This window comes from Aphelocoma coerulescens (assembly GCF_041296385.1).
Source record: "Aphelocoma coerulescens isolate FSJ_1873_10779 chromosome Z unlocalized genomic scaffold, UR_Acoe_1.0 ChrZ, whole genome shotgun sequence".
Taxonomy (NCBI): Eukaryota; Metazoa; Chordata; class Aves; order Passeriformes; family Corvidae; genus Aphelocoma; species Aphelocoma coerulescens.
The window spans coordinates 36,628,179-36,640,581 of record NW_027184085.1 but is presented as its reverse complement, the minus strand read 5'-3'; the positions used below and the strand labels follow the sequence as shown (position 1 = coordinate 36,640,581).

The 12,403-nt window shown below is 37.7% G+C and overlaps 1 protein-coding gene across 4 annotated transcripts in view; it reads left to right on the top strand.

Moving 5' to 3' along the window:
- The window catches only part of LOC138103804 (transducin-like enhancer protein 1), an 83,104-nt gene that overhangs the window by 51,395 nt on the left and 19,306 nt on the right, over window positions 1-12,403 (top strand). For all 4 annotated transcript variants that reach the window (XM_069002375.1, XM_069002374.1, XM_069002372.1 and 1 more), the window contains 5 exons: window positions 2,409-2,462; window positions 4,054-4,206; window positions 5,022-5,166; window positions 5,875-6,065; window positions 7,507-7,583. In XM_069002375.1, coding sequence (XP_068858476.1) covers window positions 2,409-2,462; window positions 4,054-4,206; window positions 5,022-5,166; window positions 5,875-6,065; window positions 7,507-7,583 — 620 coding nt within the window. The remainder of the gene's footprint in view (window positions 1-2,408; window positions 2,463-4,053; window positions 4,207-5,021; window positions 5,167-5,874; window positions 6,066-7,506; window positions 7,584-12,403) is intronic.

The window sequence follows — 12,403 nt, the reverse complement described above, 5'->3', positions numbered from 1 at the left end:
AAAAGCAAAATTTAAATCTAGGATAACATACTGTACTTTGACATAGCAATAATGTGGCAAATTGTCTGGTTTATGTGATTTAGATCACTAATTAGTTCTTGGTTACTGAAACACGAGAAAATTAGGTGCCATTTTATTTTCTCCATATTTAGTAGGGTAATTTTAATTTCTCTTCACTTGGATAATGTCTTTGAGAAGCTATTGGATGTTTTAGTGCTGTTAATGGTTTTACAAGTTGTATTTCCACCACTTTCTACTAACAATATTTTGATTACAGAAGTGTTTGGCAAACTTCCCCATGTCACTCCCTCAAATTTAAGAGTGTGATATTTTATTGGCATTTTTAATTTTAAATATTTGAAGATTAAGCATTCTCAAGCTACGCTTGATTTAAAAAGGAAGAAGAAGCTTAACTTGCTTGTTTTTCTTGTGTTTCTACTGTAAAGAAATGTAAAAGATGTTATTGCACAGTAGAAGCAGTTTGTTTTAATCCACACTTTAAATATGTTTCTGCCCACTGTTTGTTTGAAATGGACTTTACAGCTAAAGGCAGCATCAAAATAAAAAATTGAGTAAAGCAAGGATATTTGAAAGTTCCAGATTTATTCTAATTTTGAATACGTTTTTTTTTTTTTTGAAGGTCCATCAATTATGCAAATACAGAGCTGCTGGTTTTGAGCTCATTTTAGATGAGGCCCTTGTAGGGACAAAGAAATACTGCTTTTGTCAAAAAGGGCATAAATGAGTTGTAGGACCTGTAGCTTTCGGAAAAAGAATGCAAAATGAATTTTTTTCCCCCTTTTTAACTTTGGACTAATTTTCATATTAGTACCTATGTAGTTTCAGTGTGTGGCTTTATTAGTGAGGAGAATCTTCTGATATTAGTAGAAGTTACAGGAGATGCCTTTGATAATCCCAGTAAATTTCTATTTATTAAGATGAAAAAGTCAGTGGAGTTCACTTAAGCATTGCTTTGCAGCTAATTTTGCCTCCTCCAGAGTGGTGTCTCTGGCAAACAAGTGTCCCAACTACTGTTCTCCCACATTCTCTTACCTGTTCGAGCACTCAGGGTGCTTCATGCTTCTCAAGAGGTGGCAGATAACCGGAGCTAAAGCTTTCATTTCCTTGTTTTGCACCTGTTGGGTGGATAGCGTCCTGAGTAGCAAATAGAGTGACCACTCTCTGTCCGGTGGCACTCTTGGATCCCTAATATCTTTGTAGTATTTCTTGGAGCAAGATTCAGCTGTCAACAGAAGGGAAGGGTTGGAACTACCTGTTGGTTTGGGGTAGGTTTTTTCAGTTGGATTTTTTGGGGTGGTTGGTTGGTTGATTTGTTGGTTGGTTGGTTTGGGGTTTTTTGTTTGGTTGGTTTTGGGTGGTTTGGTTTTGCTTTGTTTTTTTAAAGCATTATGGCCTTAAGTGAGAGAAAGGATCTGCTGTTATGTGTGAAAGCTCAGACAGTTTGAAAGGAAGAAATGGGAGACAGCTGAGTAATCTTGTATGTCTGGTTTGTTTGCATAGAAACTTTTTAACTAAAAGTACTTTTATTGGAAATATCGGACTTGTTCCCACAGAAATTTAAAGTTTTTAAATTAATTTAATTTCTTTGTTTGGTTTTGAGTCAAGACTTACCTTCTAATTTAACCACTGTGGAAATCACTAGACCTCTGCATATCAGAATGTGTGTACTGGAGAATCCTGGCCTCTCTTGGAGATAAGGACCAGGAGGCACTACAGTAACAGCAATAGTTAGTAAAACAGCTCAGCTGAACATAGATATAAGGGAAACAGTCAAACTGCAGCTTGACAAGCTGCAATAGAACATTTCTGTTCAGGAATGCCCAAGTATTTTGGTTTTCTTGGGCAGAAATGTTGAAATGCCTTGGCATTTTTGAATTTTTTTCTTCCCCAGAACTTTGTATTTCAAAACTTGCCTTTCTGGAAAAGGGGAAAAATGGTACTATCAATTTGAGGAAGACAATTAATCAAATATGCCAAAAAGCTCCATTTTCCTGAGACCTGTTTTTTGGTGTTTTTCCAGGTATGCACAAGCACTACTTTCTCTAAATTAACACAAGATTAGTGTATGAACAGAGTACCTTTCTCTTTTAGGAGTAGTGATAACACTGTTTATGTGGTGGTAATAAGGAGGGGTTTTGGACCATCTTGCACTGATGGTGAGATTGCCATCTTTCAACTAGTTCTACCATACTTGGGTTTTACTATTGTAGCAGAAATAAGGTGTTTTGTTTGTTTTAATTGTTTTCCCTATTGCTAATAACTTAATGAAAGGCTGTTTGTTTTTTGTTTAGGAAAAACAACAAATGTCTGAGTAGATGCGTAGTCTTTCTCTCTGGGCTCTTATTGTACTAATTGAAATGAACACTATATTTATTTATTTTTAATAGGACAGTGATGGGGACAAGAGTGACGATAACTTGGTTGTAGATGTATCCAATGAGGTAACTTTTTTCATTTTTGTAGTCTTGACGTTTGCCCAAAGGTTAAAGGAAAAGTGCATTTAGATGCTAGAAGAAAAATAATCCTCTGTGTGGATATGTTAAAATATTCACAACTTCTCCTTTTTATTGGTACTGCAGTTACTGTGTCTTCCTCTGAGCTTTATCTGGTTACCTTCTCGGTTTTTCCTTCTGCTGCTTTGTCCAGGTCTGTTCCCTCTGCAGTTAACGTTCTGACACTTCACAGCTGCTCTATAGTGTAGAGGGTTGTGCTGAAGAGCATGTGGAAGGCTGAGGTTTTCAAACTCTACTGTCTTTGAATGGAAAGGGAAGACATTATCTAATGTTGTATTTAGTAGCAGGGTTGTTATTAAAAACGTTGCCTTAAAAATTGCTTGTATTTTAATGTCCTTGGTTAAAGACATTTTCCAGAAATGCTGTTTTTTTAGAATGAAGTTAGTTCAGAAGATTTTTTCAGAGATTGTAGACACTTTTTTTCTCCAGGGCTGAGATTTGGCAATGGCATCAAGGTGAAGGGATGGGTGTTCCCTTTTCTTCATCTATTATTTCATACAACACACACATTTAGGAAGCCTGAATATAGTAGTGAGGTTCTTCAGCTCTCTGCAAAACACAGGGAGAGAAGCTGATAGAGAAGTGTCCTCAGTAGCTCCAGGGGCCCAAACAATATCAGCCAAGTAGAAAAATGGGTGTCCAACTAGTGATTTTAATAATCCTTTCAGAAGGTTGGCTTACAATGAAACTGCTTAATAATCAGTCAGACTTACTGCCCTTTTGTGAGGTGTGATTTCTCCCTGGTGCTATTCTTATGAGCCAAAGGAGCATGGAGAACCTGCAGAGCTCTGATAGCATTGTAACTCATGGGGCTGGCTATTTCAAGTTAAAGTAAATGCAGAAAATGCCTCTGGAACAGAGAAAAAGAATCACCTGAGAGGTGGTTTCAGTTTTCCTGTAGATTTAAGTGGCAAGGCAATTACAGATTGTGTTGAGCAAAAATGTGACAGCTATTATGGCATATAAAGATCCCTGTATGGGTCATTCACTTAAGAGTTGGACTCGATGATCCTTGTGGGGCTCTTCCAACTCAAAATACTCTGTGAAATCTGTGAAGGCATGCGTCTGTCTCTTCTTCTGAAGTAGAGATGAGCAAGGTGTTTATCAACTAAAAGAGGTTATTGAAATGTTTATTGCGACTAGCGGGAACATGGAGAGTGTACCATTATAATAGTGTCAAGTTACTGCAGTTTCTGTTGGTCTTCCTTGCTCTTACCCGTTTTAAGCACTTGCTTTAGTTTGTACTTAGGTATGCTTTGCAAGCTCTGTGCTTGGAAACAATTTATGATTACATGTAGTGTAAAATAAAAACAGATTGCTAACTATCTGACTTTACTTCTCTAGACTGATGAAAGGATTTCAGCTTTTTTTCTATAAAGATGACAAAATGTCTCATCATTTGTACTTACTGCTTAAATTCCTCTAGTTTGTTTTTTTTTCTCCCATAGACTCCTTAGTGGTGTTTGTGTACCAGTTTATGACACGGTTCTGTGCTGTTCTTCCCTTCCCATTGTTTTAGGATCCTTCTTCCCCAAGGGCAAGTCCCACTCATTCACCACGTGAAAATGGTATAGATAAAACCCGCCTACTGAAGAAGGATGCTTCCAGCAGTCCAGCATCTACGGCCTCTTCAGGAAGTTCCACTTCCCTCAAATCAAAAGAAATGGGTCTGGTAGGTAGCATTCTGTGGTCCCGATAGTATTTTTCCTTGTAAAATCCAACTCTCCATTTTTCAGGAACTACTTGTGGCACAAATTACCTGGCATTAAACATTTGAAGCTGAAATTGGCTACTGTTTTCCCGATCTTTAAAGTATTGTTGAGCTTTCCTCCTCAGCAATATTTTCTGGTTTGTTTTTATTTATTTCCTACATTTCTGTCAAATGAGTTGCATATTTGCTGCAAAGAACAAGAGTTGCTTAAGCACTGGTTTGGTTTTTTTTTAAGAACAATAACTTGTAGTTTAACATGGCCTGTGAAGAAGTTCTTGAAGCTTTTGTTAAACTCTTCTAAATAAGCTGTTACTCCTTGAAGACTTTTTCTTGCAGAATCACTAATGATTTGATCAGATTCTCCGTAACTTTTGTGTCGTGGTTTTTTGATACTATCAACTATGGTGGTCTTTTCTTTTTGTAGTTAGATTTTCTGTGTCCAATAATAATTGAAATATTAATGATTTCAAGCTAATATAGTTTGGTAATGCATACTGTATTTTCCTGAAGAAAAAAATGAGCTCGGGCATTCCTTTTTTTAATGTCAGTAGAAAAGGGAAAATAACTTTCTATGTTTCTTATTTTAATTTTGGCAGTAAGCAAAAAGGTCAGCATTTCTCTCTCACAAGTTAATGTTGTCAGCATTGTGTGACTTTATGAAAATTGGCTGAGGGACTAGGTAGTAGGTGCCCAGCATCCCAGCTGCTTTTGTGATAAATTGTATAATATGACCTGGATTAAAAATAATACTCATTTAATTTGTTTAATGATACCAGCATGAAAAAGCCAGCACGCCTGTTCTGAAATCCAGCACACCAACTCCTCGAGGTGACGTGCCAACCCCAGGCACTAGTGCAACTCCAGGACTCCGTCCAGGCCTTGGCAAACCTCCAACAATGGACCCTCTGGTTAACCAAGCTGGTGAATGCATTACCTCATGTGTTTTTATGGTTCCAAAATTAATCTTTTTTTACACATGTAGTTCTTTGTGACTATTAACTAAATATATTGCTTTGTTCTTGATATCAAGAGAAGGCTTGATGAGAAGCAGATGTTTAGATTATCAAGAGTTTGAATTTCTTTCTCTCTTAGTCTTCTTTGTTTACTTTTGTCTTCATCTTTTTTTGCAAATAATCCAGAGACTGAATGCAATATAAAAAGATTTCTCAGAAGTTTCTGGTACTTATTCTGCATGCAATCCCTTCTTTGTCTGAGTCTACTAATATTTGCTGCAGTGCACAGCTTGACAAATGCTGGGGGAAGTTTACTTTTGCTATTCAGGCTGGTACACACAGTTGCTTCAGACATGAGCTGTGTAAACCATGTCTGTCAGCTTTACTGCTTAATTTGGCAAAGAAGAGATTAATGTAAACAGGGGAATATTACAGAAATGGAAATAGGTAATGCTAGAAGAGATTGCTAGAAGTAATCAGCAAGTTCAGACTTCAGTAGATCTTATTTACACTGAAAAGAGCTGGTGGTACTGACAGATCATGGTAGTGTCTTTTGATATTGTGTGTATGTGAGAGGGAAAGGTGAGATGTTTGGGGGGGGGGGGGGGGGAAGGCTGCTTTCTTTCCTATATGCAGGAATACATAAATAAACCCACTTAATTTCATTATTCTGTAGCTGCAGGTTTGCGGACGCCATTGGCAGTACCAGGACCGTACCCTGCTCCATTTGGAATGGTACCTCATGCTGGCATGAACGGAGAGTTAACCAGTCCAGGGGCAGCCTATGCCAGTCTGCACAATATGTCACCCCAGATGAGTGCTGCTGCTGCTGCAGCTGCCGTGGTTGCCTATGGAAGATCTCCTATGGTAGGCCATACGTTGCATGCAATCTCAGTCCTGTGAGTTGTGGTTCACTGAGAAAAGCTACATGCTTCATTTAGCACTGCGGAATTCCCAACTCATAACAGTGCCAGAGGCTTGACAGCTTCACTGCGTGCCTCACTGCGTGCTTCACTTTGCTGTGTGGCTGAAGAAACAAATTTGCACCTTGGAAACAAAGAATCTCAGTGTATTAATGTATGTTTTCTTTTTGTTCTTCACCTTCATCGGTGCTTTAACTGATGAATAAATGCCAAAAAATTATTTCATGCTGTAAATGAAAAAGCAGTTTTGGTAGACACAAGGTATTGCACTGTAGCTGTGGACATCTGCTTTTTTGTTGCTGAACCACATTTGTGTTCCATATAGACATAACAAATTAATCTTGAAGCATGTAAAAGTCTTTTTATCTGGGCCTCCGTCCCTGTTTTTTGTTGGGTTTTTTTTGTGGAAATCAACCTGAGAAGCTGGTCATTTTGGAGCTCTGAGATCAGGTGTCTTAAGAATAGTTGCTGTTGTGAGTGTAGTAAGTAAATGGAGCCTGGTAGTTATAGTGGCTGTCACACAAAATAACCTACGGGTCTGGTTCTGCAAACATGAGCTTGATGGCAGCTTTCTGCATAGACCAACTTACCTACTCATAAATTTGGAAAATTGGATTTATGCTTGTCGACTTCTCATTATTGCTTGTATGACCACTTTTTTCAAACTGGTAAACAGGGCTTTTACGTGAAAATGTGCAAATTCTAAATAGCATACACCCTGCTTTTAAGGCAATAACAATATTTACTCTAATATAATGTTCAGAAGAAAAACTAAATCTTCTTCGTCCAGAATTTCTGCTTGGATTATTTGATGTACATACTTATTCAGGGTATAAAAATTCAGTGGAATTGCAGTATGTAAAGAGAATGTCATTTTTTAAGCTGTGGACAAATTTTTTTGCACCCCACAGTGTGGCTCTCTGAGAGATCTCTCAGCTGCTGTGCCCAAACAGAACACTGTGGAGGAGTGAGATCCTAGCTGGGGCTCAAGGCTGCTTTCCAGCACCACACTGTGCCAGCCTGAGTATGTGCTAGCTCCTCTCTCAGGAGTAAAGAGCACTGGCATGGCTTGGTGCTGACATGGACTGTAATTCCATGGCTAACACGGGACTCTCCCTGCTAACCCGGACTGCTGTGTTATGCTCAGTGGTGTGAATGCATGATAAATTATTTTCTATTCTCATATGAGTGCTTCTATCAGAAGTATGCTCAGGGAAAACATCTGGGGTTTGTGCCCCCAATGGAGGGTCACGCAATTATTTGATACTGTGGGTAAAAGCCATCTCTTGTTTAAATGCATAATATCTTGGGATTGGAGAAAAGAAGCTTGCTGAGAAATTGATGAGAAATTCCAAGTTTGAGATTAATTCACTTTTTGTTGTCAGGTTGGGTTTGATCCTCCTCCTCACATGAGAGTACCTGGAATCCCTCCAAATCTAGCAGGGATTCCTGGGGGAAAACCGTAAGTAACTTTTAACATTTTGGTAACATCTGCAGTATCTGGAGGGAATGAAGTTATACTGTGTCAGTGAACAGGGATTTGAAAGGGGATAGTGTCTGGTTGTTTTTAAGAGGATACTTTAGACTTCTCCAGGTAAAACCTGCAGCATAAAAATTCTGAAATGGTGGTTGTCATATCCCAAACCAGGTGTGTATATACCTATTTCCAAGGAAAAGTTGTTGAAGGTATACTTTTAAGTTTTTTTTATTTCATCCTTTCTGGGGGAAGTTAAGGGGACTACAGACTAAATGGTAAATAGTGGCAAAATGTGTTAGATAAAAATATATTGAAACTAGAATTTGCAATACATTGAGGATAAATGTGTAGTGCAAACTTGCAGACTCCTTGTCTGGCACTTGTTTTATCAGGCATGGGAGTCTGAAACTGATGACAGTGGGTATCTGAAGTGGTTACTTTAGCAATAGATAACACACCTTGCATAATGGAGCAAGCTATTTAAACCTTTTGTGTGAGTGCAGCTGGAGAGCAAAAGGATGATGAAGCAGTTGTGGAGCAGGTAGTGCATAGATGTAGAAGAATTTTCACAAAAAGTTCTTTTTATTTAAATGTTTTAGTTATTGATGAAGCAGTTGTTAAATAAAATACTTCAGTGATGCTGTGACTTCTTGATATTGCAATAAAATAAATTCAGCAGCATATATGAAATGTTTCAGTCATCTGGCTTTGTTAGACCATTGACCCTAAACTTTACCAGTGCATGGGCATGACTCATGTATGCATGACCTCTGAAAATATGCAATTAATGTTTAGGTATTTTTGGACAAGTATTCTAAGCGGGTACTAACAGAGCAAATGTAACTTAGCTGTTCTTCTGGACTGAATGAGGCAGAGAGAATTCTAACAGTTTTTTCAACACTCTGGTAGAACCTGTTCTTTGTTCATACTTGGCAGTCAGTCTTGACTTCTCTTTCAACAGGAACTTGCAATTAGAGTAGTTTTTCTCTACCTAGGTACTTACATAATTTTGAAACTTTCTTAACACTTTGCACTTTCTGTGCAGGATGTTCATGTTACATAATGTCTATTTACCAATCTAAATCTAATTTTTCCTTTTGCAGTTTCAGAAAACATTTAGAAACTATTATTTTTAGGACGCTGTCTAAGTTACCAGGTGTACCGGTTTGGCCAAATTTAGAAATAAATCCTCTGAGAGAAGGTACAACCACCCCTCCCCCACCAGGTTCGGGAAAAAAAAAAATTTTCCTCGAAGGAAAGTGAAGGAGATAAAACTATTTATTTAACAAACACACGGGAAAGGAAAATGAGGTTAAATGGTAAAATCTTTTGCTGTGGAGGAAAAACCTGGGAAAGCGTTTGAGTCCTCCCTTTGGTCTCCTCGGAGCTGGGGCTTGGCCCAGGGCCAAGGCCCTCTGTGCCCGATGAAAAGTCCTCCTGATGTGCTCTGAGGTTGAAAGCAGTCCAGTAGAAAAGGAGAAAATCCGGAATTCTAGCGAGAAGGAAAAGCAAAGTCCAACTCTTGGTCTCTCTCCGGAGAACCAGAAACTGAAAACAACTGGCCAAAAGCTGACTGGAACACAGCAAGCCGGGTGCTTCCTCGCTCCCCTGCCGCAGCTGGGAAAAAAACCCCTCCTATCTTTATGTGACCTTGAACAAGCTGCAAACTGCTTTGAGAAGGTTTTGCTCAGTTTTTTTCTTCTCCCTCTCAGGCTCAGTTTAGAGGCATAGAAAGGCACACAAATTAATTTCTGGGCATAGACAGCGATATGGGATACACATCATAACGTCACCCCAAGACACCAGGCTGTGGTGAAAGTCATATACTCGCATACTTCTGTTTGCTTTCATTTTGGACTCCTATTAATAACTAGTGGTACCTTGTAATGTCAGTCTTGCAATGCAAACATCCTTGAAACGATACCAGATTAGAGGCAAAAAAGCATATATTTTCTTCTGATCTTTTCCTATAACAATAAGAAAGCAGCAGACTAAGTCTGGAAAGCCATCCTGAATGTGTTTTTGTGGTTATCCACCATACTTCTGAGAACAGGGTTAGCTATCTGTTGGCAGTGTGAGAAACCTGTTAAATCATGGTTTTACTTAAAGTTGGTGGTGTGTTGACAAGATTACTGAAGTGAGGGCTCAATGAGTTAGTGTTGCGTATCAAATGGTGGTGTATTTAAATTTAGTGCAGTAAGGATCAGGCTTTGTACTCAAAACTCAGACACTTTCTTGCTGACTTTCATGGAATTTGGCATACTTAAATAAAATGCTTGTGGAAATCGCATAATCAAGTGGCTGTAAGTTTTTACTTCTGAACAAGTATATTCATAAGCTTTCAATGATGTATTTCATTATTATGATGAAGCAGTTGTGGAGCAGGTAGTGCATAGATATAGAAGAGTTTTCACAATAAGTTCTTTTATTTAAATGTTTTAGTTATTGATGAAGCAGTTGTTAAAATACTTCAGTGATGCTGTGACTCATTGATATTGCAACAAAATAAATTCAGCAGCATATATTAAATGTTTCAGTCATTATTATTATTATTGCTTTGCAATATTTTATATTGTAAGCTATTGAAGCCTATTTTTGTTCAATCAGAAATTTTCTGTGGCTGAGTTCTAGTTGTTACACTGTTTAAGACAAAAGGACAGCATATGTATGCAGCCCTATTTTGTATCCTGGTAATTTAGCTAAATTACTGTCTGGGGCAGGAAGCTGTGTGGGGGCTGTTTTGGTTTTTTTAGTGTTTTTACCACTTTATTCTCACTGCTTCATATACTGCCTACTTCGATACATACTCTGTAGTTTCCACTTCATTTAATATGTACTGCAATGTTTGAGGTTTTCTGTGGTCATGTTACTTGTACATTTCTACTAAAATTACTTCTTTGCTTATTGTAGTGAAGCAAGCCTAAAATTCCATAAACTCATCTGTTATCTTTCCATTGACAGCTATAAGACAATCTCCTCTTTTAGTCTAGATTGGCTAGATGCTGTCTGCTACCTGCAGCATCTCTGCGTATCTCACCTACTTTAGGTTTTTCTCCTGTATTTTCTTTTCAGAGCAGATATAATCGTGCAAACTGGTGGAGTACACCTTGTTTATTTTAAAAGTAGACCTTTTTCTTGAGTGCAGATACGGTGTCACATTGAATTCTTTTTATTAGAGGTGAAGTTTTAGTGAGTCTTGTTGCAAGTGGTACAGAGAATTTTCAAATTGAACTATTGAATCCCCACTCCTGTATGCTTAAGGCTGCGCATTTTTTATCAATGGTTGTGCTTATACTGCTTTTTCACCCAAAAGAAAATTATATTCCCTTGTTTCTAAAGGACAGACACTTCTGATAGCACCCAGGTTTTTTTAACTCTTGTACATCCCGAGATCTGTTAATGACCTGCTCGTTAGAAGAATTAGTAGCCTGTTAAAAACCCACTTGGACATGAACATGTGTTGTCTGAGTCTTGAACTCTTTTGTTTTAACGCATTTAATTATACCCTGGACTATAAGTTTTTGGTGTGTTGATCTAATAATTTTTTTTTTGCTTTGCATTGTCTTTCTGGAAAGTACCTACTTAGCTTTTAGTTTTCTATAGCTGCTAAATTAACATTCTTATGGATTTCTGGTTTATGTCAACCATGCCTTCTAATAGTTGGATCGTGGACTAAAAACAGATTTTCAAGATTAGTGGTAAGATTTATGTCCACAGTATTGCTTCCCTGGTGTCTAAAATTCTGAATTAATGGTAGTATTGAGGACAAATATATTTCTCAGCATGTTTTCCCAGACAGTAAAAAAACCTGAAAATACATGTTTCTTATTTTAGTAGGAAAGGGAAACTTTACGTGATAAATGTTCAATCTTTCTCCATCTAGTTGCAAGATGACTATTCATTGTATTTTTGGAGAGGTGTACTATACTCTTTTGGAATTGCTAGATTTCAGTTCTGCTGAACTGAACTCTGGTCTTCAGATCTTCATACTTGCACAGTGAATGTACAGTGAGAGATATTGTAAAAGAAGGCTAATTTTACTGTATTATAGGAGATTTATGGGTGTGTGCATCCCTGCCATGTATCTCTGGCTAGAATTATTTGGTGACATGTATGAAGATGAAGATTCAGTTATTTCTGTACAAAAACCTCTATCCTTATTTCTTGGCATTTTGTTCCATATGATGAAACAACACACTCAGATATTCAGTTTTCTGCGATAACTACAATTAAAAATGAGCTGGAGTGCAAAGAAAAACTGAAAGCAGAATGCACTCATGAGTGGAAGGAACTTTTGCTTTTGTGTTTTGCTGTCAGGGGTATTGTTGTGCTAGTCAAAGAAATCTGCTTGAATTAAAGGGATGAAGTGGAAGTTTTTGAGGGATTTTTTTTTTAAGGCATGGTACTTTAGTAGGCAGGAATTGTGAGCATCTGTATGTCAATCTGAATACTTAGTGTAGCTTGCAGGTAGTTTAGTTAATTTGCTATATTCTTGGGTAGTGAATTAATTATCCTGATTTCTCCTCAGCATGTCAGATGATACTTGCTACATACTTACTTGGAAATTGGAGATTTAAGCTGAGAAACTGGTTTGTATTAGTATCACTTAACTATGTTGCATAGGAACTCTGCAGATTCTCAGTACTGCTTTCACACACATGAGGAGAAGTCTCTGGATGCAGTAATTCAGAAGAATATTTCCATTATTCTGAAATAATATAAGTGACAGTATATTATTTCTTAGAACTCTTCTAAGTAAAAGGCACGGAAGTTTGTCTTGTAATTGTTCTTTTCAAAATATTCAG